The sequence below is a fragment of the Pogona vitticeps genome, chromosome 2, assembly GCF_051106095.1.
Source record: "Pogona vitticeps strain Pit_001003342236 chromosome 2, PviZW2.1, whole genome shotgun sequence".
NCBI lineage: Eukaryota > Metazoa > Chordata > Lepidosauria > Squamata > Agamidae > Pogona > Pogona vitticeps.
Window position 1 is genome coordinate 310,182,627 of NC_135784.1, and position 22,364 is coordinate 310,204,990.

Below are 22,364 nucleotides of genomic sequence, written 5' to 3' on the forward strand. Positions count from 1 at the left end.
TGCCTGTGTTTACAGGTTTTCCTGTAACACCAGATGGGGTTCAGTTTATAGCCACACCACTCCTTTGTGATGTGGTTTGCAATTCCCTGGAATCAGAAGCACAGGGACCTTTCCTTCCTTGACCCTTCGCTTCTTCAGCCTTCTCCCCGGCTGCTGCCCTGCTTTTGAGTAGACCCAGCAGCAGCAGCCAGGCATGGGAGGGTTGCCCTGCTGGTGCTGCAGGCAGTGAGTGCGATTGTTCCCTGGAAAGGAGGAAGCATTCAGAGCCTCGAGAAGGATCCTTGCAATCCTTCTTTTCTGCACGTGTCGGCTCGGCTTTATTTTGTTCTGCCTCTTTGTTTGCTCTCTTTCTGAGAGCTGGCATTGTGCTTGCTTTGGTGGGGCTCGTACTGGGCCCTGTGGCATGACCTTCGTGTTATGGGTTGCCCAGCAGAATGCGAAAAGCAGAAAGGGCAGGACCGGGAGCTTCAGGATTCCTGCTCTGAGGAAAGCTTCCCTCCCACCCAGGAACGTTTAGCCTGCTGGAATAAATGGCAGCTGCTCTCTGCTTGGGGTGGGTGGATGCCTTCAGACCTCTGGAGGGCTGGATTTCATTCAGCAGTGCCTTCCAAGGGAGTACACTGTGAAATCTGACCAGGCATGAGGAGTCTTGGGGTCAAAGCTCCCCCATGTCTGTGCACCCTTAAATGAGTTTGGCATTCTGGGCTGCTTGATATTTTTTAGAGTGCAATCCTCATGGCTCAGAACCACAAGCAGGCTGTTGAAAGAAGAGCTTTCCTCTCGAGGAGGCCGCACACTGCAGGCACGTTCTGGCTGGCAGGGGAGAAAGGCAGAGCTGGAGGACCCTGCTCTGTGGAGGTTCTCTCTTACGCCTTCTGCCTCCCTGCGTGAGTTCCTTTCCTGGGAAGATGGTTTTGCTTGCCCTCGAGGCGTGAAAGAGGATGATAGGCGTTGGGCTGCAAGCTCTGAATTCTTGGCTAATGGACTGATTCCCGCCTGTGAGGTGGAAGAAGGGGCTCCCAGTTTCTGCTGCCCCCTGGCTCCTGCCACCCGACACCAACGGTCTACCCCGCAGGCTTTGGTATCTGACCCTCCTCTTCCTCCTGCTTTTCCTAGGACTATCCTACTGAGTGTAATTTCCTTGCTTAACGAGCCCAACACCTTCTCTCCGGCAAACGTGGATGCTTCGGTCATGTTCAGGAAATGGAGGGACAGCAAAGGAAAAGATAAAGAATATGCTGAGATCATTCGGTAAGTCTGGGAGGGAGGCTCCTCCTTCGTGAAGTGGGGGCCCCTTTCTTTCCTGGGCCAAAAACCAAGCCGTGCGTGTGTGCGCGCGCGTACATATGTACATACTGTGTGCAGGGGAACAAATGTCCTGACATTGCCTTAAAGTAAACTGAGTTTTCATTGTGCCCAGCTTGACATTTGCTGCTCCTGAGTTTTCAATGGCCCACCGATTTCTCCCAGCACTGCCTGGTCTGGTGGCGGGCACCAGCCAAGCCAGGAAGCAGATTTCCCTCCAGCCCTGAAGGTGCCGTGGACGCTGCTGACCTGGCAACCGGCTCCTTTGGGCTCCTTCATTCCTGCTCCTCCAGGAGGGGGAAAGTGGGTGTGCCGCCATGCCTTCCCTTTTCTCCTGCCCCTCCAGTCCAGGCCTTGTGGAGGCCCTGCCGTTCCCCTGGGATTGTTCTCTGAACCCCACAACGTAGTAGATGGAAGGAGGGGGGGGGAGCCATCTTCCGCTGCTCACCTTCTGCAGCTGCCGGGCCCAGGCAGGGCTGGCTGGTGGCTCTTGGGGTCTTTAAAGTGAAGGATCGCTCTGGAGCAGCTTGGGGAATGGGCGGATTTCTGGCCACACTATTGGCTTCTGTTGTCAGTGCTGGCTCCTTTTTTTCCCTTGCCTTTTTATACTCCGGGCAGCCGTGTGTGTGTGTGTGTGTGTGTTTTCCTTTTTGCCCTGGCATGCATGGGCCGGAAGAGAGGGGAGGTTACGGCTGTCTCTGTCTGCTTGCTTCCTCCAAAGTGAGGGAAGTGTGGCAAGCTTTTGGAAACTGGCGGAGTGCTGAGAAGGGGACTTTGAACAGGAAGACGCAACGCTTTCGTTGATCTCCCCTTAGATTGCTTTGGACCTCCTATTTTCATATTGTAGCTTGTTTGATTTCATTCTAATAAGGTTTTTTTTTCGTGTGTTTGTGTGTCTGACTTGGTTGGGTTACTAGAGTTTCCAGCCTAGGATATAGGGAGCAGCCGTTAACCAGTGACGGTTCAGCAAGATATATATACACATACGTGGGGGTGGGAGATGAGGTCAATACCAGCCCTCACAGCTCTTGGCCTCTGAATAAAGCGGCAGAGCAGGGCGAGTCAATTCTGAAGGGTGCACTACTGGCCTGCCTTCTGGGCTCTCTGGGGTGATGGGCAAGGGAGAGGAGGCCTGAAGATCTGGCCTCCGGAGGCGGCCGGGTGTGTGACTGGCAGCCATGCATGTCTTTGGGCCTCCCCCCCCCCCTCGGAAGGGCGGCCTTTGTGGCCATCGCCGTGGGAGTCTGTGCTCCCTGCCAGAGGGACGTCTGACTCGGGTGCCAGCCGCTGAGCGGGAAGGGGCGAGGCAGGAGACTCGATGGGCCTCGGGGGAGGAGGGGGGGGCTTGGACTTTTTAGAGGTGAGGCTCTTGTGTGCTAACTCTCGCCCCCCCTTCCCCTTTGGCTTCCAGGAAACAAGTCCAGGCAACCAAGGCAGAAGCCGAAAAGGACGGTGTGAAGGTTCCCACCACGTTGGCAGAGTACTGCATCAAAACTAAAGTGCCTTCCAATGACAACAGCTCGGATTTGCTTTATGACGACTTGTACGATGACGACATTGATGATGAAGATGAGGAGGAAGAGGAGGAAGAGGATGCCGATTGTTACGATGACGATGATTCTGGCAACGAGGAGTCGTGACCGGCTCCCTCGGGGTCCCCCCCCCGTACTGCCCTGCCCGTTTTGCCAGGAGGGAGCAGCAGTTGACCAGTGACAGTTCAGCAAAAAATATATATATACACGTGGGGAGGTGGGGGGGAATGGGGTCAATACCAACCCAACCTGCATCTCCTGCTTTCTCCCATTGTATGGATCTCGGTCCCCCCCCCTTTTCCTGCTCTCTCGGCCTCCTCGTGAGAAAGTCCTTTTTCTGCAGATTGACTCCATTCTTGCATTCTTTCCTGTCCCTTTCCTGTGGTTCTGATTCCCCCACCCCTTCCTTTTTTGGGGGAAACTAAATGGATGCTTTTCCCTCCTCAACTTCACTTTGCTCTCACCCCCCCCCCCGGTCAGGAGAGTTCACGACACGACAAAAAGAGGTTTGCTCTGTGTTTAGATTCTTGAATTAAACACAGTCTTTCATCAAGATGTTTAATGTATTTAACGCTAGAGACTGTGCAGGGTGGGGCACTCCCTGAGCAGAAGCCAAGTCGGCCGCCGAGCCCGTTCCCAAGGCTTTGCTGCTCCCTTGACGGTGACCATCCGCGCCCCCCCTCCCGCCCTTCTTTCGCCTTCTGGTGGTGGTGGTGGTGGTTTTTCTCCCTTTCCTTCCTTCCCACGGCGTTGAGCAGGGAGTGTGAGTGCCCTCGTGCTGAGCTTGGCCAGACGTGGTGCTGAAAGGTCCAGTCTTCTGTTTCGGTTCGTCCAAGTGCCCTTTGGGACGAGGCATGGCCCCTCGCGGGGTGGACGTAAGAGGACAAACAGCTGTGGAGTTGGGCAGAGGCCGGTTGTCTTGTGATGTGAACCTTTAAATAAATGCTTCAATGCACCCTGCACACGTGTGTGTGTGTCCCCCCCCCTCCCCTGAGCCCTTCCCGTTGCTCTTCTTCTCCCGCCGGGTGGTCTTTGTCCCCCGAGTGGAGGAGGAGCCGGGGCCTGGAGGGGCTGCCTCCCGGGGGGGGGGGTACCTGCGTCCCCTTCGGCTGCTGCTTTTGGCGTGAGAGACGTGTGAGGTGCGCTTTTGAGGCAGAACCCCCGAGGCCTTTGAGGAAGAAGAGGGTCTTCCTCCCTGCCCCTCAGGCCGGAGATGTCTTGCGATCTGGCTAGTTGGAAGGCGTCTTGCTTGGCTGGGGTTTGGGCAACCCCAAGGTCCGAAAGGGGTAGTCCCGGGAGTTCCCTTCTCTCGTCTGGTTCCGATGGGAATCCCCTGGTGGAAGGAGAAGCCCACTGGCTTCATGTTGCGGTGTGTGTGTGTGTGCGGGGGGGGGAGCATGAAGCTGTCAGCCAGTCACGGAGGGCGTCTGGCCACTGGTCTGTATTTTGTGCATAGAACTGGCAGAGAAGGTGGTGTGCCCTCGGGGGCCACTCTTATTTTTCCACTAGCCGGAAAGTGCTGCAGGGAACCGGTCAGCAGGAAGCACAGCAGAGCCTTGCAGGGAAGGTTAGCTGCTTGCTGCTTTTGAAGAGAGCACGTAGGTTTTGCTCTGTGGCCCATCACTGGGCTCCAGAGAGGGCTTTTGCGAAGGATCGCCTGGTGAAACCTCTGGGACAATTCTCGCCTGCCTCCTTTGTTGATTGAGGGAAGAGAGGCCGTGGTAGAGCAGGCGTGAGCAACAGAGCTTGCTCAGTGGCAGCAGCAGCGGCAGCCTGGCGCTCCTTGACTGTGCGGCCTCTTGCTCTGCCTCCGCCCCAGGTTTCTGCTCTGTAGTACATGGCCACCCCAGTCGGGAATGTGCCGAAGCTGTACCCACAGCAGCAGCAGCATCGGTTGTCCCCTGCTCCCTTCTGCCAGAGACAGGTCAGCTTGATCCTATGACCTGACCCTGATCCATAAGTCAGGGAGGAATTCTTGGAGATGGGGGAGAAGCTTCAGGGCCTCGTGTGCAGTCGGCCAGCTTCTGCCCTTGTGTCCCCCACCCCACCCCATCCCCCCTGCCACTCCGGAGACATCAGTGTCCTTCTCAGGCCACCTCTGGCAAGGCTCTGTATTTGCTTGGTTTCCCTTCCAGCCACGGCTCTGAGAACTGCCCTCCCCCGAGATAAGGCTGCCCCAAAGGGTGGGTTAAAAGTCATGGGGGAAGGAGATGCCTGCACGGCAGGCGGGCTTGGACGGCAAGAACAGCAGGTGCAGAAGGAAAGGCCGTGCCTGCCCAGCAGCTCTTCCGTGTTTTTTAAAGCCCTTCCACCTTTTAGGGGAGGTGCAGGGAAAGGACACGTCTGAGGAGGGCGTCTGATTGTGCACAAGAAAGCTTGCCCTGTTTGCCTTTTGTCAGGGCCGCAGAACGGATGAGGTTTGTCCTTTTGGGAGTCGGGTCCTGGTGGGCAGGAGGTTCTGTCTTGGCCGGAGCAAGGATAGGGAGTCCCATCGGGTGGTCTTGATGCAGGCTGAAATGCGGATACTGTGTCTTTCGGCTACTTTTTGCTTGTACTTTGACCATTTTCACTGTATCCTCTTCAGTGACTTGTATTTTCAAGCTTGGTGGTGTGAGATGCATTATTATACCTCTGTCCTCCGCTTGTGATAATTTTGGGGTGGGGTTTTTTGGGGAGGGAACATCCGTTCCTAGAGTTTGCGATCTCCACATAACCAGGCTGGTTTCTCCACTCTCGATGTCCTTGCTGGTTTCCTCCTCTTGAGATCCAACCCACCTCTGGAAATGCAGCGAGTCGGCAACTCAAAGATTGAGGATCAACGTTTACGTGAGCCACCCACCGCCTGGTTCTCTCTCTTAACTGCACCCACCTCTGCGTTTACATTTCTGATTTAAAAAAACCAGTTCAGATGCTGTCAACCACTTTGAAACCAGCAGGGAGCCCTAGGAGCTGTTATGGGTGTTTTCTTGTTCACTGCTGAAATCCTGAATGTTTTTTTTTCCTCCTTTCTTTCTCTCTCTTTTCCTCTCCCTGCTCCCCCAGTTGATACAACTTACCAGACCAGGTTAACTAATGCATATTTTTCTTTTGTGTTGTCTCCTTCTCCTTTGGTAATTTAGTTTTGGTTTTTCTTCACATCTGTCTACTAATAAAATGTAGAATAAAGTACACCTCTATTACTAGTTCCCTGTTCAGAACCACCACTTGAGATTCATGGGCTTAAAAGCTGTTGATGAACGGGCTCTTCATGTGCCTTGCAGATTTTGCTGTCGTGAGCTTTATTCTTCTTGATCCTCTTCCTCACCTGCGTTATACTAGTGAAGGTACGGAAACAACCAGAAAATGATCTCGGCTGCGTCGAACCAGAGACCAACTCTTCTCTCTTTCATAGCTCCCAGCTTATTTCCGGGGCTAGGGAAGAGTATTTCTCTCTCTCTCTTTTGGGTCTGTCGCATGCCTGTTTAGCTGGGTATTGGTTGCATGTGTTTCAGAAATACCAGTTAAAGAGGGATGTTCCCCTGCCTGTGGTTTAAGCCACAAGCTCCCTGCTCCGGAACAGCTTCCTGCTGTTTTCATCGATGCCATCTTCTGGATCCACTTAGCAGCAGGAGGAGCAGTGCACTTGATGGAGTTAATAGCAAAGCAATGGAGCTGCAGGGGGCAGGAGCTCGTGCTGTCAATGTTCTCGGGGGGGGGGGTGCCAAGGGGTGGGGTTGGCTAATGGAAGTAGAACTTCAAATGAGAAAACCGGTAAGGTCCAGCAGAAGATGGCCCAGGTCTGTCTCAAGACACTTGACTTTCCCCTGCAGCCGGCAGGCACGGCGGGATCCCGCTTTGTGCCACGGTGCTTGCCCTGTGCCGAACAGTGGATGCTCGTCCAAGGAGCCTCTGTGGAAATCGCAATAGCCAGGCAGGAATTGGGTTCCCGGAGAAAGCAGTCTTTTAAAATGAATGCCCAATTAGACCTAGAAACAAAACCTGCACCCTTTCATGGCAGGGGAAGAGGGAAAGTGGCTAAAAGTATGCCAGCACTCCTCCTGTTCACAAGGGGAATGTTTCAGAGCCACCAATATACCCTGATGTTTGAAGGCCATTTGCATTGGAACGTCTTCTACTCCACTGGGAGAGCCCATGGTCTGGCAGCCCAGTCTGGCTGGAACTGCTTTTGAAAAACAGCAGGCGGTACCTGGTCGGGGTACTTTTTAAAATGCTCTATCTGCTTCTGGTGGTATTTCTATCTCGCTCGAAAAGTCCCTTTTCTGAGGGCTGCCACTCACTATTGATCGAGCTTTATTCCTGTCTGTTGGGAGGCCTTTTTATGGATCTGCTCCGGGGGTTGGATGTCACAAGTGGGTGAAAAGAATCAGCCTTTGCTGCTGGCGATACTCTCGATACGAGTGGTAGTTTCTTAAACAGAAAGCAGCAGCATCTCTTTGCATCGGTAATCATTCATGCTTTCTTGATTTCAGTACTGGGCTATTAAAGCACACCGAGGGAGGGTGTCGTTAATCCAATACTGGTTCAGGACTGGTTGCTGAAACTCCATTATTGCTGGGGAATCTAGTTTTGTCATCGTTTTGGAGAGGAGGTTCTGATTTTTGTCCAAGAGCAACTTGGCTTCCTTCTAGGAAGACAACTGTTGTCCATGAAAGTTTTAATGGGGTGGGGGTTGTTGTTGTTTTAACAACTTGCAAGAACTCTTTAACTGAAGAGTACTACCTAAACATGAAATGTGCGAAAAATGCTGGAAAACTGTGGAGGGGGAAAATGGTAATTGTGTGACACTTTGAAGGCTAAACAGTTTATTGGGGCACATTTTCATGAAGCCAGGGCCCATCCCTGTGAGATGCATTAAATGAGGGGTGGGGGGGTCTGCACAAAGATTTTACTCTAGAGAGTAGAGTGAAATCTAGCTGGAGGAGAAAAGTCTTGGGCAGAGCTGTCAGTCTTGAAATGTTGAAATAGAACGGCAATGCAGATGAAAATTGATAGAAGCACGGCGTTGGAAGGAGCTTAAAAGGCCATCGGGTCCAACCCCCCTTGGCTCAAGGGCAGGAATCCAAATCAAAGCAGATCTGCCAGGGGATCAAGTTTTTCTTGATGGTCTCCAGGGTTGGAACCGCTCAGGGTCTCCTGAAGTCATGGGTTCCATTGTTGTACTGCTCTGATATTTAGGAAGATTTTCCCATGATATTTAGCTGAAATTCAGCTTCCTATAACTCGAGCCCATTATTTAGTGTCCTGCACTCTAGGATGACCAAGAACAGATCCCGCCCCTCCTCTGTAGGACTGCCTTTCAAGGATCTGAAGAGTGCTCTCCTCTCTCCCCTCAGTCTTCTTTTCTCAAGGCATAAAACATGCCTGGTTCTTTCAGTCTTTCCTCGTAGGGCTTGGTTTTCAGTCCCCTGATCATCCTTGTTTCCCTCTTCTGAATTTGCTCCACCACTGACATCCACAAAAGCACTGTGTAAATGTTAACACCCAAAACAAAGCTGCAGGACAGACTCCCAGAAGAAGCCTGTGGTGTTCAGATAAGTTGTTCTGTGACCACTAAATTCAACTCATCGGCCCTGGGCTAGGAAACCGGAAATAAAACTTTGCTACCTTTTGTTTTGAAGATTAGCTATACAGAAGATGGGGATCAGGACACAATCGGAAAGTGCAACCGGAAAGCCTGATACAAGGGTGGAGACGGCGTGCACGAATAAGTGGCCAAAGGCTAGAGAATTGCAGCTTTCTGAAAAATGTCTGGATTATAAACATTCTGCACATCAGAATGTACTGAGGTCTGAATGTAAGCAGTAAAAGTATGATGTTTTCTGTAATGTACAAAGCAAGCGTAAAATGTGGGAAAGCGCCGTACATTTCAAAATGGAGCATGACTTTTGGTGGAGCAACATGTCAAAAAAAAAAAAAAAAGGCTGATGTGTATGTAAAATCTCTGCTGCTGAAAACAGGTTTTTATATCCAAAATAAATGATGCTGATTGCTGTGCTGCGGTTACAAGTTTCTCAGACGAGTTTGCACGGCAGACTGACTCTGCCAAGGCAATTCCAAGAGGGTAAAAGTTGTGTTTAGGGAGTCTCATTGGGACACCTGGGAGACACTCAAGCAGAGGGTCTTTTTACAAAGCGTCTCCACCCTTCCAGCCTCTTTGGAAGTTTTGCAACAGGCAACCAAATATATAAGAGTTTTCTATTAAGGAAGCCAATAAAGGATGAGCAGCAGAGCCTGTACTGCCAGTTCCTGCCTCCTAAGAAGCTGAGGGGTGACCTTTCTTAGCCAGAAGGTTAAGCACGAGGGTAGGCATGTTCACTGTGGTTGAGGGCTATGGAATAATGGTGCTGCTGACGAGGGAGAAGGCTCCCAGAGACACTTAACGGCTTCCCTAGAGTTGCAGCAGAAAGACCAAAACCGCCCCCTCTCCTCCTTACAAATAAAACTGACTGGGTGATGGAACTGGGAAGGACCAGGCATACAGACCTATCCTTTTAAAAGAGGAGTTTAAAGAATTGCCCCCCCCCCCTGTCTGGATGCCTAGGTTCCCCAGAAGAGGGTCACTGGAATGGTATCGAGCAGCTTCACTGATAGCTCCTCATCCCTTGCCTTTGGGAGCTCAGACAATCCAGGGGTGGGGAAAGATCTCCACTTCAAATCCAGGCCTTCCGCTGCCAGTCAAAAGCATTATGTCTGCAAATGTTTCTAAGAATGCGGAAAACCAAAAGAGAACAGAAGGCCTGAATGCGATGGCTAAGACGACAAGGCTGAGCGTGTTCCTCTCTCTGTTCACCATCATCGGTCATTGCTTGTTCAAGACTCTTGTTTCCATACCTAAATAACGGAAGGAGGATGAATTCTGCAGACCGGGCCAATACCTACCACGTATTTTATGAATGCACATGTAAAAAGGCTTGTCCCGAGTGCGCAAATCTGTCTGGGCTCGCAGCTTTATTGGGTGTCTCAGCTGTCCCTTGTGTTCTTGGGACCGTCCGTTGAGGCCCTTCCAGTCTCTTGTGGCAAAAGCAGTTGCTTCTTCAGCAGCAGTGTGGTTACCTGTGTGGGTGTCTGCAGAGGTGGGTAGAGGGTGTTTTCTTACACCCTCCCCACGCGAGCTGGCCGCCTGCTTTTCCAGGCTCTCCGGGTGGAGACACCCACACCCACCCCGGGTGGGATAGCAGGACGTTCTTGTTTCAGACTTGCCACCTCTTGGCCAGTTGAGGGGAGCCAAAGAGCTAGGCGTGGAGGACACGGGCTACAAGCCCTCTTCTCTCCCCCTTGTGGTCCAAGGACTTCTCTTTCCTGATGGTTCTCCCGTTGGGAGACAGACATCCTTGAGCTGGTTGGCATGCCAAACCTCTCTGGATCTTTGGGGGTGACTTGGCAGCATGCCTGGAACAATTTACACCCCTCACCGGAGGCTTCCTAATCCCACCCTGATTTCACATTTAAGCAGTGCACTAGTGAAATTATCTTCTAAGACTGTTGTATGGAGTACACAAAGTACACTCACACCCTTATTGCAAGGGGTGGGGAAGAGAGGCCAACAGGATCTGCCACTATGTTAGCTTTCCTTTGCCGGAGAGACACAGACGGGCATCTTTCCGAGCCCTTTAGCTCCCAGGCGGCTAGGATTCACCTGCGGTGGGGCAGGGAGGCTCTTGGAAACTAAAACTGCAAACACCGTTGATGCGCTCAGCACTTTTATTAGGGGGAGTCTGGGCTAAAAAGAAATCTCTAAAACGTACACAGGAAGAATCCACGCTTCCCATATACCCACATGCCCCTTCGGTCTTTCCCCCCCCAAAAAGCCAAGGGAGGCAGAACGGGGAGCGGGTGGGGGGGGGGGAGAGAAGGCATCCTTAATTGTGGCCATCCTGGTTTTGATAGGTGATCTCTCAAGTGAAGCCAGTGCTGAGACACACACACACTACACAAGCCAGCTTTTGGATCCTCTTAGGGAACGGATCCTGATGGGCAGATGATGCACTGCTCAGGATAGCCCCCGTGCAGGGGGAACGGGAGAACCCCATAGCTTTTGTTTGCTTGATTGTGGTTTTTAAATTTTGTAATTAAAAAAAAAACTGACTGTGCCCTTCGTAGCAAGAGCATGGGACACCTGCCTGTGGTAGCCCCCAGAAGGGGATGTGGCCTCTTGGTGGCTCCCTGGGGGGGGGGGGAACTCTAGGAAACGGGGAGGAAGCCAGACATTCAGTTCTTCTCGAAAGCCTTGCCATCCATCCACCTGAACTGTTTCTCTATTGGAAGCCTCCATGTTCCCTCCCCCCCAAAAAAAGAATTTAAAAAATGGCACATTTTGTCCTTTGACAGATTCATAGGAAGTGCTCTGAGCTATACAAAAATTCACAGAAAGCTGCCCCGGGCTTGAAAGAGGAGAGTCCTGTCAGAGCCTCCTGGTGAGTAAAGAAATAAACAGTCTTCCAAAAAATTGCAGAAACCACCGTTAGGCTCTATTACATTTACAAATACATACATAAATATATTACATACAACAGCAAATAATAGAGGAAGCGGGGGGAAGGGGTCAGGCTGCCCGCCCTCCATCGTGCCTCCCCCTCCCCTTCCCCCAGATGTTCTTCTGGCAGGGGTGGGGTTAGGGAGTCTGCAAAAGGGCACCACCGGCTACGGGCTGGATTTCTCCCTTCTTCCCTGCCTGCCTCCCCCTTCTTCCTGGTCTGGAGTTAGTTTGTCCAGTAGGGAGATGTTCCGTAGGCGGTTTTCGGAGCCTGGGACTTCTGCTGCATCGTGCTCGGCTGGCTGCGCGGTCCAGATCCACCCTGGAAGGAAACAAAACAGGCGAGGGAGAGGGGCAGCTCTCCAGCCTTCTTTTAGGGTCACCCACCACCGCCGCCGGACCCCCTCCCCCTGGGCTGAAAGAACTGGTCTTGCCGTTCTCCCCCCATTTGGGAGTTTCTTCCTGCCCTGTTTCCTCGGAGGGCCCTTGAAGCGTCTCCGTCATGCCTGAGGTTTCAGTGCCAGAGAAGCTGCAGGGGAGGGCCAAGCTGGGTCTGCAACGTCTCCCCTCCAGGAAGAAGGGGCTGAAACGACACCCTTGCAATAGAGCTTGGGGAAGTGTCTGGTCTCGGTGAATGGAGAGGGCACCTCAAGATCAGCCAGGGGCCCTTTCTGGCGAGGCACCTTTGCATCATATCTACATCATGCTGCACGTCCTACAAGGCCAGCAGCCTTGAGGCCTTTTAAGAGACTCTTGAGGGGGCCCGGCCAGCATCCTTCCTGGGAGCAGCACGGAACCGCTCTCTTTCCACTGAACAGCATAATAAAAGAAGCCAAGGGCTTCTTTTCCCAGGGCTCCATTATTTAACCCGGGACCCATGAGCTCATGTGCATGTGCTAGTCTTGCAGTGAAACCCTCAGCCCACGGGACCCACAAGCAGAGTAGGCGCCCTCGGTGGACTGGCCAACTTCAACAGTTAACAGAGACGGAACTCGGGGGGGGGGGGAGAAGACTGGAAATGCAACTAGACAGGCAAATTCTAATGCCCTTGTTAGGGGAAGGCTCTCCGCCCCAGCAGCAGAGCAAACGCCTTGCCTGCAAAGTATGCCAAATTCATTCCCCAGTTAAGAGCTTGGAACGGTGTCTGCTGGAAGAGGGTAACCAAATGGGTTTCAGCTCTTTTTGTGACCCTGCGTGCTTGCTTTCTCCTGCTGACTGTGGCTCAGAGCCCAGGATGCACACCTAGAGTTTTAACACCTTGTGAAGGACAGAAGAGCAGCGTGCCGTCCGTCCTCTATCTCGCAACACCCGGTGGAAGAGAGTGGATGTGCGGAGGGAATACCCGTAGAGATAGAACAGGAAAAGGTTAATCCCACAACAGCCTCAGAGGTGTGTCTAGTGGATGAGGAAGGGGAGGAGTTGGATCTAATATTAGGGGAGGATATAAAAGAGGGGGAAAGCGCGCGGATATTCAATTTGACAACGGTGGGAAGAAAGAGTCGCGGGGTGCAAACCGAGCCCATGCGTGACTCTTAGAGGACTCTACGGGTCTCCTAAAAGACTTTCCGAATCTACAACTAGGAGGAGGTCTGTTACCCGAACCTAGCCTGGGCAACTTGAAAGGGAGGGAGTTAGATCCTCTAGAATGGACGGTTGTCGTTTTCCCACACAATCAGCGTGGGGGATGGAGGGTGATCCGCCCCAGTCCCTCTTTTCTCCAGCAACCACCCGAGGGGGACTGGGCTCGTCACCCATGTGGTGGGACGGTCTGTGCCGTGAGCAGCACCCCCTTGAGACCTATGACCGACAGGGAGCGCTTTGGTCCGGCCCCTCTTTAAGGAGTGATTGGAAGACCCCTGATGTTAGAGTTAAGACTTATAAAGTTCTGCCAGAATTAAGTTTGTTGGATCCTTTTGATACCGTTGAATTGAACTGTTCAAAAAATAAAGAAGCTTGTGTTAAAAGATCTGAACCGCCTCCGCTCCTCCTTCCCTCCCAAAACCAAGGCACGCCTCCGGCTGAAGACGGACCTGCTCACACACCTTTACAGCATAACCCTGTACAGGAGGATGATGTGGCCCATCAAGCCACACTAACCAGAATTGTAACCCCAGACACCAGGAAGCATCTGCTCAATATTAAGGTGCCTGGAAGTGAAAGTTACAGCTCAACCATCGACTCCTCTAGATCCCCTTTCCAGCTACTCGCTGCCGTTCCGCGCTCCATGAAAGCAAAGCCTCACAAGCTGGGATGTTGGTTCATCCCTGAGTCTGGATGTCCAAGTCATGGCAGTGGCCCATGAACTGGCCTCGGGGCACAACATTATTACCCTGAAATTTAGGTTCCAGAGATGCAGAGAGAGAGAGAGAGAGAGATCGTCTTTTACGGGACTGCTGCCAAACATCAAAGTGGGGGAGATTCTGCTATTGCCCAAACTAAAGGCATTTCCCCAATATAAGAAGGTAACCTCTATATACAGTCTTTCTCAAGCTGGCAGGCACAATTCCCAGCATGTATGAATGAATGTCAATGCATTTACAGCGCCCTTCTAGTTTGCTACCCCCCCCCCCCCCCGTTTTGAGGGCACGCAAAAGTGTATCTGTGTGTGCTTACACAGAGAGAGGTGTGAAACTAACCTCTCACATAAGTCCCCTCCGGCCACAGACGGGGATAAAGGGCCTTGCCCCGTTTTTTCCGGCCGTTGCAGGACTCACCTGCCCATCTTGTTGAAGGTGATGATGCAACATCTGGGAATGAGGCTGCTGATGAGCAGGCAGGATATGAAGGAAGGGAGCCGGGGCGTAGCCAGGCGCCCCTCCAGGGTTCAGGGGCCCCGTGGAGCCGAGGGCCGACGGCAGGCTGAACGGGGGTGGCGTGCCGGCATGGAATCCTTGCTTGTCAAACGTCTGGCCGAGAAAGGAGAAGAGAGAGGTGTCTGTGCATGCGCAGAAATATCCCTCCCCGTTTTTTCACATCAGGCCAAAACACCCAGCCAGAGCCTGAATCGAAGAGGGGAAAACCAAGACTTCCAGAGCCACCGTGTCAGGTCAGGGGTCTGTTATAGAGAACAGAACAGAATACAGAGAGACTGGGAGAGGCTCCGTTTCAGCTTTATCTAGTGCGGTGAGTTTTAAGGCTTTGCTTTCCTTGGTGCAATGGCTTAGTTTTTGCAGTGTTGTTTCCTTGCCTCCCGGAAGCCAAGCAGCAAACTTTTTGAGTTTTTAAAAGGACTTGAACAAGGACGTCGCGTGAATTGTTGGGTTGCAATGGGGCTGAGAGGAAAGTTGGTCACGAGACCACAAAGAGCACCATCGTCTTTTTTCAGGATTCAAAGGGTGTAATTTCTGGCTCAGCCCCAGATTTCCATTTGGTGTTAAAAGCCCCTGCAGAGATCCAGCGAAGGAGCAGCAAAAGTAGGGACTCAAAAAGCCAGCAAGGAGGAAGCCAAAGGCGGCAGGAAAGAATGGGTGCAGGGTGGTCAGCCTCTTACCTGAGTCTTGTTGTAGACCGAGCCACTAATATCAGGCACACCCGTGTTACTTGAGGTCACAGAAACACCTGGAGGAGGAAAAGGGGGGGAGGAAGGAATGGGAGTCTGCTATGAAAACAAACCAAAGCAAGAAGGCAGGACGCTCTGGGCCAACCCAAACCACAGAGACTGGCGATCAGCCTGGTTTAAAACGCCTCCTTCCAATCTCACTTCATCCTGCCCCCAACCTCAAAAGAACCTCAACACCTTCCAGTCCTTGGTGGACTGTGGGCAGCCTTGGCACAGCTGCCTTGCCCCGCAACGCGTGAGCGCGCGAGTGTGTGTTCTCTCTCGGGCAGGGGACGCTCGGTCCGTCCCCACCACTCACGCCTGGAACCTGGCTCTGAGGAAACGCTGCTTCTCTCCCTTAAGGTCAACCAAGGTTCCCTTTAAGGGGGAAGAGAGCGAGAGAAGGGGTGCAGTCTGCCCCCCCGAAGGCTTCCGTCTGCGGCCCCCTCCCTCGGCCTCTACTCTGTTCTTTCCATGGCCGCTCCGGGGAGGGCTCGCTTGCTCGTTCCTCTCTGCTGTGCCCCCGGCCGTGGGCGCCGCTCCTTCCTACCCTCCACCCCAGGGTCCTGCCTGGGGGGGGGCAGCCTGTCTGCCAGTGTGGCGGCCCAGGGCCTCTGCCCAATCCCCGGGAGGGGGTCGGTCATCCATTCCCACAGTGCCGCCGGCACTCCCACCATTGAGGGTCCAATCAAGATGCCCGTTACGGTCATAGACCAATGCCGAGGAATGGCTGGCTGTGGGCACCCACACACTGTTGGGAAAAATCCCTGGGGAGTGTCAGAGGGCACAGGGAGAACTTTAAAAAAAGGTTTGGTTCTTTTTAAAGGAGATATAATGACTGTTCAGATCATTGCAGAGGGTGACAGCAGGCTCGAAATTAAAAAATGCCTGCTTCTTGGGAGAAAAGTGATGATAAACCTAGACAGCAACTTAAAAAGCAGAGACATCACCTTGCCAACAAAGGTCCGCATAGTCAAACCTATGATTTTTCCAGCAGCAATGTAGGGAAGTGAGAGCTGGACCATAAAGAAGGCTGACCACCAAAGAATTGATGCTTTTGAATTGTGGTGCTGGAGGAGACTCTTGAGAGTCCCCTGGACTGCAAGGAGAACAAACCTATCCATTTTGAAGGAAATCAACCCTGAGTGCTCACTGGAAGGACAGATCCTGAAGCTGAGGCCCCAATCCTTTGGCCATCTCATGAGAAGAGAAGACTCCCTGGAAAAGACCCTGATGTTAGGAAAGTGTGAAGGCAAGAGGAGAAGGGGACGACAGAGGACGAGATGGATGGACAGAGTCATTGAAGCGACCAACATGACTTTGACCCAACTACGGGAGGCAGTGGAAGACAGGAGGGCCTGGCGTGCTCTGGTCCATGGGGTCACGAAGAGTCGGACACGACTTAACGACTAAACAACAACAAATGACTGTGTAGTATTCCTATTGACTGTAACCAACCTCCAAATATCCAGAAACTCCAAATTTCAAAATCCTGAAAACAAAGGCTGCAATTCTGAACTCTGAATCCGAGATGTAACTGCTCATCACAGACAGAGAAACTGACTACTGCAGTTTTTCCAAAGCAACCGGGGCCAGGGGCTGGGGGGTGGGTGGAGAAAAGCAGCGCAGTGGCCTCTCCTCTTCTCTGAGGGCCCTTACCTTTTCCTGGTCCGCTCCCAGTGGCCTTGTTTTGTGCTTGAGAGGTGCCCGTGTACCCTCCCTTGCTGTAGTCACCGGCGGCCGTCCCCTGCGTGAGGTCCTCGTAGCCTGGGGGCAAAAGGAAAGAAAGGGAAAGAGACTCCCATTGGTGCCTCTTGCACGTGAGGTCAGACAGAGACGGGGAGAGCAGGATCGGTCCCCCGCCTCCTCGCTAAGTGTGGCCGCTCGCTGAGTAGCTGCCAGCCAGTGAGTCTGGATTTGGAGTGGGTAGGTGGGGGGGGGGCTGATCTCCTCCACACGGCGCTTGGAAGAAGGTCAGGAGGCAAGGGCGGGGTAAAATCGAATAAATAAATAAAATAAATAAATAAATAGCTGAACCCGCAGTCCGTGCCAGTTCGTTTTTTTGGCTGAGCAAGCATTCCGTGAGTCCCGACCACACGTCCTCTGGCAGGCGTCCCCTCAGGGGGCACAGCCCCAGCTTTCCTGCCTTGCCTCCCCTGGGTGCGTCCACCACGGGAAGCCCCGAATACCTATCTGGCTGAAAAACAATTCCGCACAAACTGCCAGCTGGGTGGTTCGCGCCCATCTCTAATGCAGAGCTACAAAACCCTCTCAAACAAACAACGTCATGCTAAGAACAACTTTTAGAAGTCTTCCACTCAGTCTTCCCAAGGGAAAAGCTATAATTTTAGGGTTGTTGTGGGTTTTTCGGGCTCTTTGGCTGAGTTCTGAAGGTTGTTCTTCCTGACGTTTGCCAGTCTCTGTGGCCATGGGCATCTTCAGAGGACAGCACTCTGTGCTCTGGTGTAGTTGGCAGAGTGCTGTCCTCTGAAGAGGCAGGCATCAGAGACTGGCGAAACGTCAGGAAGAACAACCTTCAGAACACGGCCAAAGAGCCCAAAAAACCCACAACAACCATTAGATCCTAGCCGTGAAAGCCTTCACAACTACTGTTTTATATCAAGGGGTGTAGCAACCTCAGCGGCTCCTCTGGATCTATTATAACGAAGAGCAGCATGGCACTGTTGGCACTGTCTTGTTTATTCCCCGTCTGGGTACGAAGGTCGCCAGGAGTACGAGCGGAACCAACCATGTCCACCAAACGGAATAACCTCTGAGGGACAGACGGTTGCAAGCAGTTCCACCTCCTTTTTCAGAGTCAAAAGGGGGAGTTTCAAAGCTACCAGCCCCCCCCCCACTCCTAGCACAGAATGGGCCCCCATCCTATCAAAGACGTAACTCAAGACAAGGCTACGCAAGGCGGCGTTGCTTCGCCTGGGCCGAGTCACCTCGGAGCTTGCCTCCCTTTTGAGCAAGGTGACCTCCTACGCCATCATCATCATCATCATCATCATCATCCCCACATCCCAAGACCTGAGACACAGGGATGGTTTGTCAAGATATATGGGAGAGCAGAAGCCCAAGAGGAGCCAGGACGCCTGCTTCCCCAGCCCCACGAAGCCCAAGAACGAACGAGGGCAGTCACATCGCCCTGGGACATATTCTGCCCAGGAGGAGGGCTCCCCAAATGCCACCATCCTTTGAACATCCCTTGCATTCACAGGCACCTCCTTAAGACCTGGGGGACCTCAAGACCTGCACGCCCAACAGCGCTCAACCGTGGCAGCCTCCGGAGGGGCTGCTTCTCTGACCTGGCCCCACATCACAGCGGCCTCTCGCTGGCTACAACGCTTTTTGCCTGCAAAGGTGGCAAAAGTCTCCCATTCGCTGCATTGCTCCGCCACCGACAAACCTCCCATTAGGTCCCCTCTAGACACACACAAACACACAGAGGACAGAGGGAGGACCAGCTGTTCTTCTCACCTGCCCCATAGCTGTGCTGGCTGTAGCCGCTCGCCTGCTGGAAGGGTGCCGAGGCCGCGTTCAAGCTGATGCTGTGTTGCTTGGCGGACGCCGGAGGAACCTGAAGGAAGGGGAAAGGAGGCAGAGTCACCTGACAAGCAGCGGCTACAAGCGGAAGCCCCCCAACCCAGGCAACCAAGCAGGAGCGGCTCCTTCTCCCAAGGAGGTGGTGTGTCTCACTGCTGGGAGTGGGGAGAGAGACCCCAGCGGCTCACAGGTGTTGGGTTGGGGGGGAAAAAAAAGACGCACGGCTGAGAGAAGCTGCTCTTTGTCAGGAGGTGTTCCAAGTCACAAGAGCTACTACTCTGCTGCTGCTCAGAGAGAGCAGGATCCCACCTTCTGGAGATGGCTTGTGAAAAAGAGCAAGCCTCACCCAAGCAGGCTTGGCTCTTCTCACAGATTAAAAAAAGTCTTGGGTTCACGCGTGTTGACAAGTTTCCTCAGGGGGAGAAGGTAACACATGAACCAGGCACTCAAGGAGCTCCAGGTTCTGCTGTGTTCAGAGCACTTAAAAACAGGACACAAAGTTATGTCTTTGGGAGCCTCCTCCTGTCAGCTAAGCAGAGCGGGTTCTGGCCCTTAAATGTAAATCTTCCAGGCATCCTTCCAGACTGGGCCAAATTCTTCCTCCTCCATCCAAGGACAGAAACCTCCAAAAAATATTTCCAACTCCTGTGGCTTTTTTCAGCAAAAATGTGAGCATCTACCTGAAACTGATACGGCATGACCTAATAATAAGGGACTCAAGCAACAGGAAGCCAGCTTTAGATTGATTATCAGGAAAAACGCCTTAACTGTTAAGAGCAGTACAACGCTGGAACCCATGACCACAGGAGGTGGTGAGCGCTCCAACACTGGAGGCATTCGAGGACAGGACCACCATCTGCCCAACCTCCTCTGATTCGGATTCCTACATTGATCACGGGGTTGGCGTTGATGGGCTTACAGGCCCCTTCCAACTTCCTGATTCTATCTCACTTGCTTTTCTTACGGGACTTCGAGGGACAAACCGGCCTTTTCACCATGACCGGGCCCTCCTGCAGCACCCACAGGGCCTGCCATGGGTCATTTATAGAGAATTATGTGTATTATGGGCTGGGATGTGAAGGAGGACTGTGGGCAGACCCCCAACATCCCTCCCTAGTTTGTTTCTTCCACTTGAGGCAGGAAGCAGCAGAGAGAGAGAGAGAGAGAGAGAGAGAGAGAGAGAGAGAGAGAGAAGGTATATTATTTCGAACCAGAATGGAATTTAGTGCTTTGGGGGAAAGTGATTTAAAGAGGACAACCCTGGATCCTTGACAAGGGCAATCTTACAGGATGTGTTTGAGTCGCTTAATCAGCCAGATAACACTTGCAGCATTCACAGGGTGTATGTGGCCCTGCCTGCCTGAAAAACGAAAGTTCTAAAGGGATGCTGACCGTTGACCCCGCTCCAGATAAATTACGGGATATCTTGTCAGGCCCCCAACTCAGGGTAATAATGTGTGGTTGCCAGCTCAGTTTATAGCCATTAAATTTACGATGCAGAGGGGCTCCAGAGGTCCAAAGCTGGCACGTGACCTTTTGTGCCGCAGCCAATAACAGCTTCAGGGTGAACAAGAGGTGAACATAAAGGGCTTTGGCAGGATAAGCTTCAGAGGCTGACAGAGCAGCCAGAACGGGCCTCCCATCCTGCATCTAACTAATCCTCCAGAGGAGGGGCGGGATCTGTTCTCCATCATCAGAGAGTGCAGGGCACCTCCTAAGGAGCTCAAGCGACAGGAAGCCAGATTTTAGCCAAATATCAGGAAAAACTTCCTGTTAAACCAGTATGACAGTGGGAACCAATGACTTTGGGAGGTGGTGAGCGCTCCAACGCTGGAGGCCTTCAAGAGAAAACTGGACAATCATGTCTCAGATCAGCTTCGGTTTCGATTCCTGCCTTGAGCAGGGGGTTGGGTTGGACTGGATGGCCTTAAGAGGCCCCTTCCAGTTCCATACAATTCTATGATTCAATGATTTGTTCATGTGGATCAGAAAGGACCCACCGAGGCTCTCCCAGTAAGTGTACCAAATCCCTGAAGCACCTTTCTTTTCCAAAACTTAAAACTTGCGTCTTAAAATGGAGTGTCCAGAACTGGACTCTGGACTCTAGATGAGGTCTAACCCATGCTGAATAGAGAGAGGCGCACAAACCACCCAACGGAGATTATCTCAGAAGGACAATTAGGACAGAAGGAATATTCCCACAGTGAGAGAGGGTAGGTCTTCCCAAATCACGCCGGCAAGCGATCCCTTCTGCTCTGGAACCCCGCCGGACGGGAGGAGAGCCTCCCAGACTGAGCGCCGAGGGACCCGGAAAAGACAGTCCGAAAGGAATCCCAGCCCAGGCACGCAAGGGGCTCGCGGAGACTTACAAACATGGTGGGCCCATACTGGAAAGCACTGGGGACTCCGGGAACGCCGGCGTAGTAGGGCAGCCCCGTGTAGCTGTACCCGGGCGGCAGGGCCGGGTTGAGAAAAGGCTGCTGAGTCGTGTGGTGAGCCTGCGTTTGGTTCTGTTGCGCCTGGGCCAGAGTGGTCGAGGGGGCGGGCGAGGCAGCATCTCCACGGCCGAATTTCGTGACATCACCTGCGGGGGAGGAAAAGCACCATGAAGCAGAGCCCAGGGATCAGAGCGCTGTTTGCCATCCAGGGGAGGCGGCGGCTAGGGTGGCCTCCTACGCGGTGCGGGCCGACCCAACATGGCAGCACCCTTCCAACACTTCGGTCCCAAACGGTGTCTGAGTTGCCACCGACATTTCCTCAAACAACTATGGTTTGTCCAGCAGTAAATTAAAGCCTGGGAACCGTTTGCCCCTCGGGTTGATTGCCTGCAGGGACCTCTCTTTCTTTCTCTTGCCGTTTATACCTTCCTCCCGCCCTCCACCATAACAGCGGTGCCTGTTGCAAAATTCAATACAGGAGCTTGGCTCAGGACTGCTTGGAGCCTCACGCTCCGTGCGAAGTCTGACAGCCAGAGAGGGGACGGCAGCCGTGCAGTGAAAAACAAAGAATCTTTTGGTACCAGCCACGTTTATGTAGCCGAGGTGTTCACTGACCCCTTAGAGAACTGAATGGGCAGATATTTCTGCACACCGCTGTGAGCAGGTTGAGGGTGGGGGGGGGCAAAAATGCAAAACCCCTTGACAATCGGTCATCTGACCAGCGGTCATTGAAGAACAGCTGTTTGGAAGTTGCAAGATCCCCTCTCAGCAGATGGACGGCTCTCCACGAAAGCCTGAGTCCGATGTAAGTTGGTGGCCTTCCGAGTCCCACAAAGCTCCTTGACGGTGGTCTTGCTGAGACAGACGAACGCACCTAAGATCTCCAACCGCCCGACCCCAGAGCCGTCTCAGAGCTTCTTCTCACCTGAGTAAACATTGTTAGCAAGGCTCCCTTCTCTGCCTGTCAAAGTTGCCGGGGCCGGGAATGTAATTCCGTAGTAATCCTGGAGAAAAAGAAAGACCAGAACGCTGGGTTTTAAACTTTAGAGCCAGAATGAAACCAGCTAGCATCTCCTGACTGCCCGCATTTGGAGGGCCGGCAAGAAGGCAGGAGGACTTGCAAGGAAAATAACAAATCCCCATTCTAAGTTCTGCAGAGGCCTTTCCCTAAGATCACATTATTCTGGAAACAACTTATTCACCAAAGCTCAACTATCCACTGAATCCTGTTCAAGAAAGAACCTTACCATATACACTGGGCACATTTTTAATCTGTACAGAATAAATGTTTAAACCTTGCTTTACAATGCAATGCCTACTACTGATGAATTTAAAAAGAAAAGAAAAAGCACATTAGCCATTTTTAGTTTTTGGTTGAAACTGTAGCAGTGTTGTTAAAAACAGGAAGTGGTTCAGAAATGGATTAAATAATTCAGCAGAACTGGATCTGCAAGATTTTTTTTTTTTGCCATCCCTTCCTTTTTATTTATTTTATTTAAGCATTTATAGCCCATCCTATGTCACAGGAT

The 22,364-nt window shown here is 52.5% G+C and overlaps 2 protein-coding genes across 7 annotated transcripts in view; one reads left to right on the top strand and one right to left on the bottom strand.

The window, feature by feature from the left end:
* Positions 1 to 6,019, top strand: part of UBE2R2 (ubiquitin conjugating enzyme E2 R2) — a 68,731-nt gene extending 62,712 nt beyond the window's left edge. For both annotated transcript variants that reach the window (XM_020796429.3, XM_072993003.2), the window contains exons 4-5: positions 1,117 to 1,251; positions 2,717 to 6,019. In XM_020796429.3, coding sequence (XP_020652088.1) covers positions 1,117 to 1,251; positions 2,717 to 2,945 — 364 coding nt within the window. In that variant the 3' untranslated portion in view covers positions 2,946 to 6,019. The remainder of the gene's footprint in view (positions 1 to 1,116; positions 1,252 to 2,716) is intronic.
* A 5,264-nt stretch (positions 6,020 to 11,283) lies between these two features.
* Positions 11,284 to 22,364, bottom strand: part of UBAP2 (ubiquitin associated protein 2) — a 104,771-nt gene continuing 93,690 nt past the window's right edge. For all 5 annotated transcript variants that reach the window (XM_072993000.2, XM_078384172.1, XM_078384174.1 and 2 more), the window contains 7 exons: positions 21,761 to 21,839; positions 20,767 to 20,981; positions 18,332 to 18,431; positions 16,508 to 16,615; positions 14,801 to 14,868; positions 14,025 to 14,216; positions 11,284 to 11,632 (listed from right to left, as the gene is read on the bottom strand). In XM_072993000.2, coding sequence (XP_072849101.2) covers positions 11,537 to 11,632; positions 14,025 to 14,216; positions 14,801 to 14,868; positions 16,508 to 16,615; positions 18,332 to 18,431; positions 20,767 to 20,981; positions 21,761 to 21,839 — 858 coding nt within the window. In that variant the 3' untranslated portion in view covers positions 11,284 to 11,536. The remainder of the gene's footprint in view (positions 11,633 to 14,024; positions 14,217 to 14,800; positions 14,869 to 16,507; positions 16,616 to 18,331; positions 18,432 to 20,766; positions 20,982 to 21,760; positions 21,840 to 22,364) is intronic.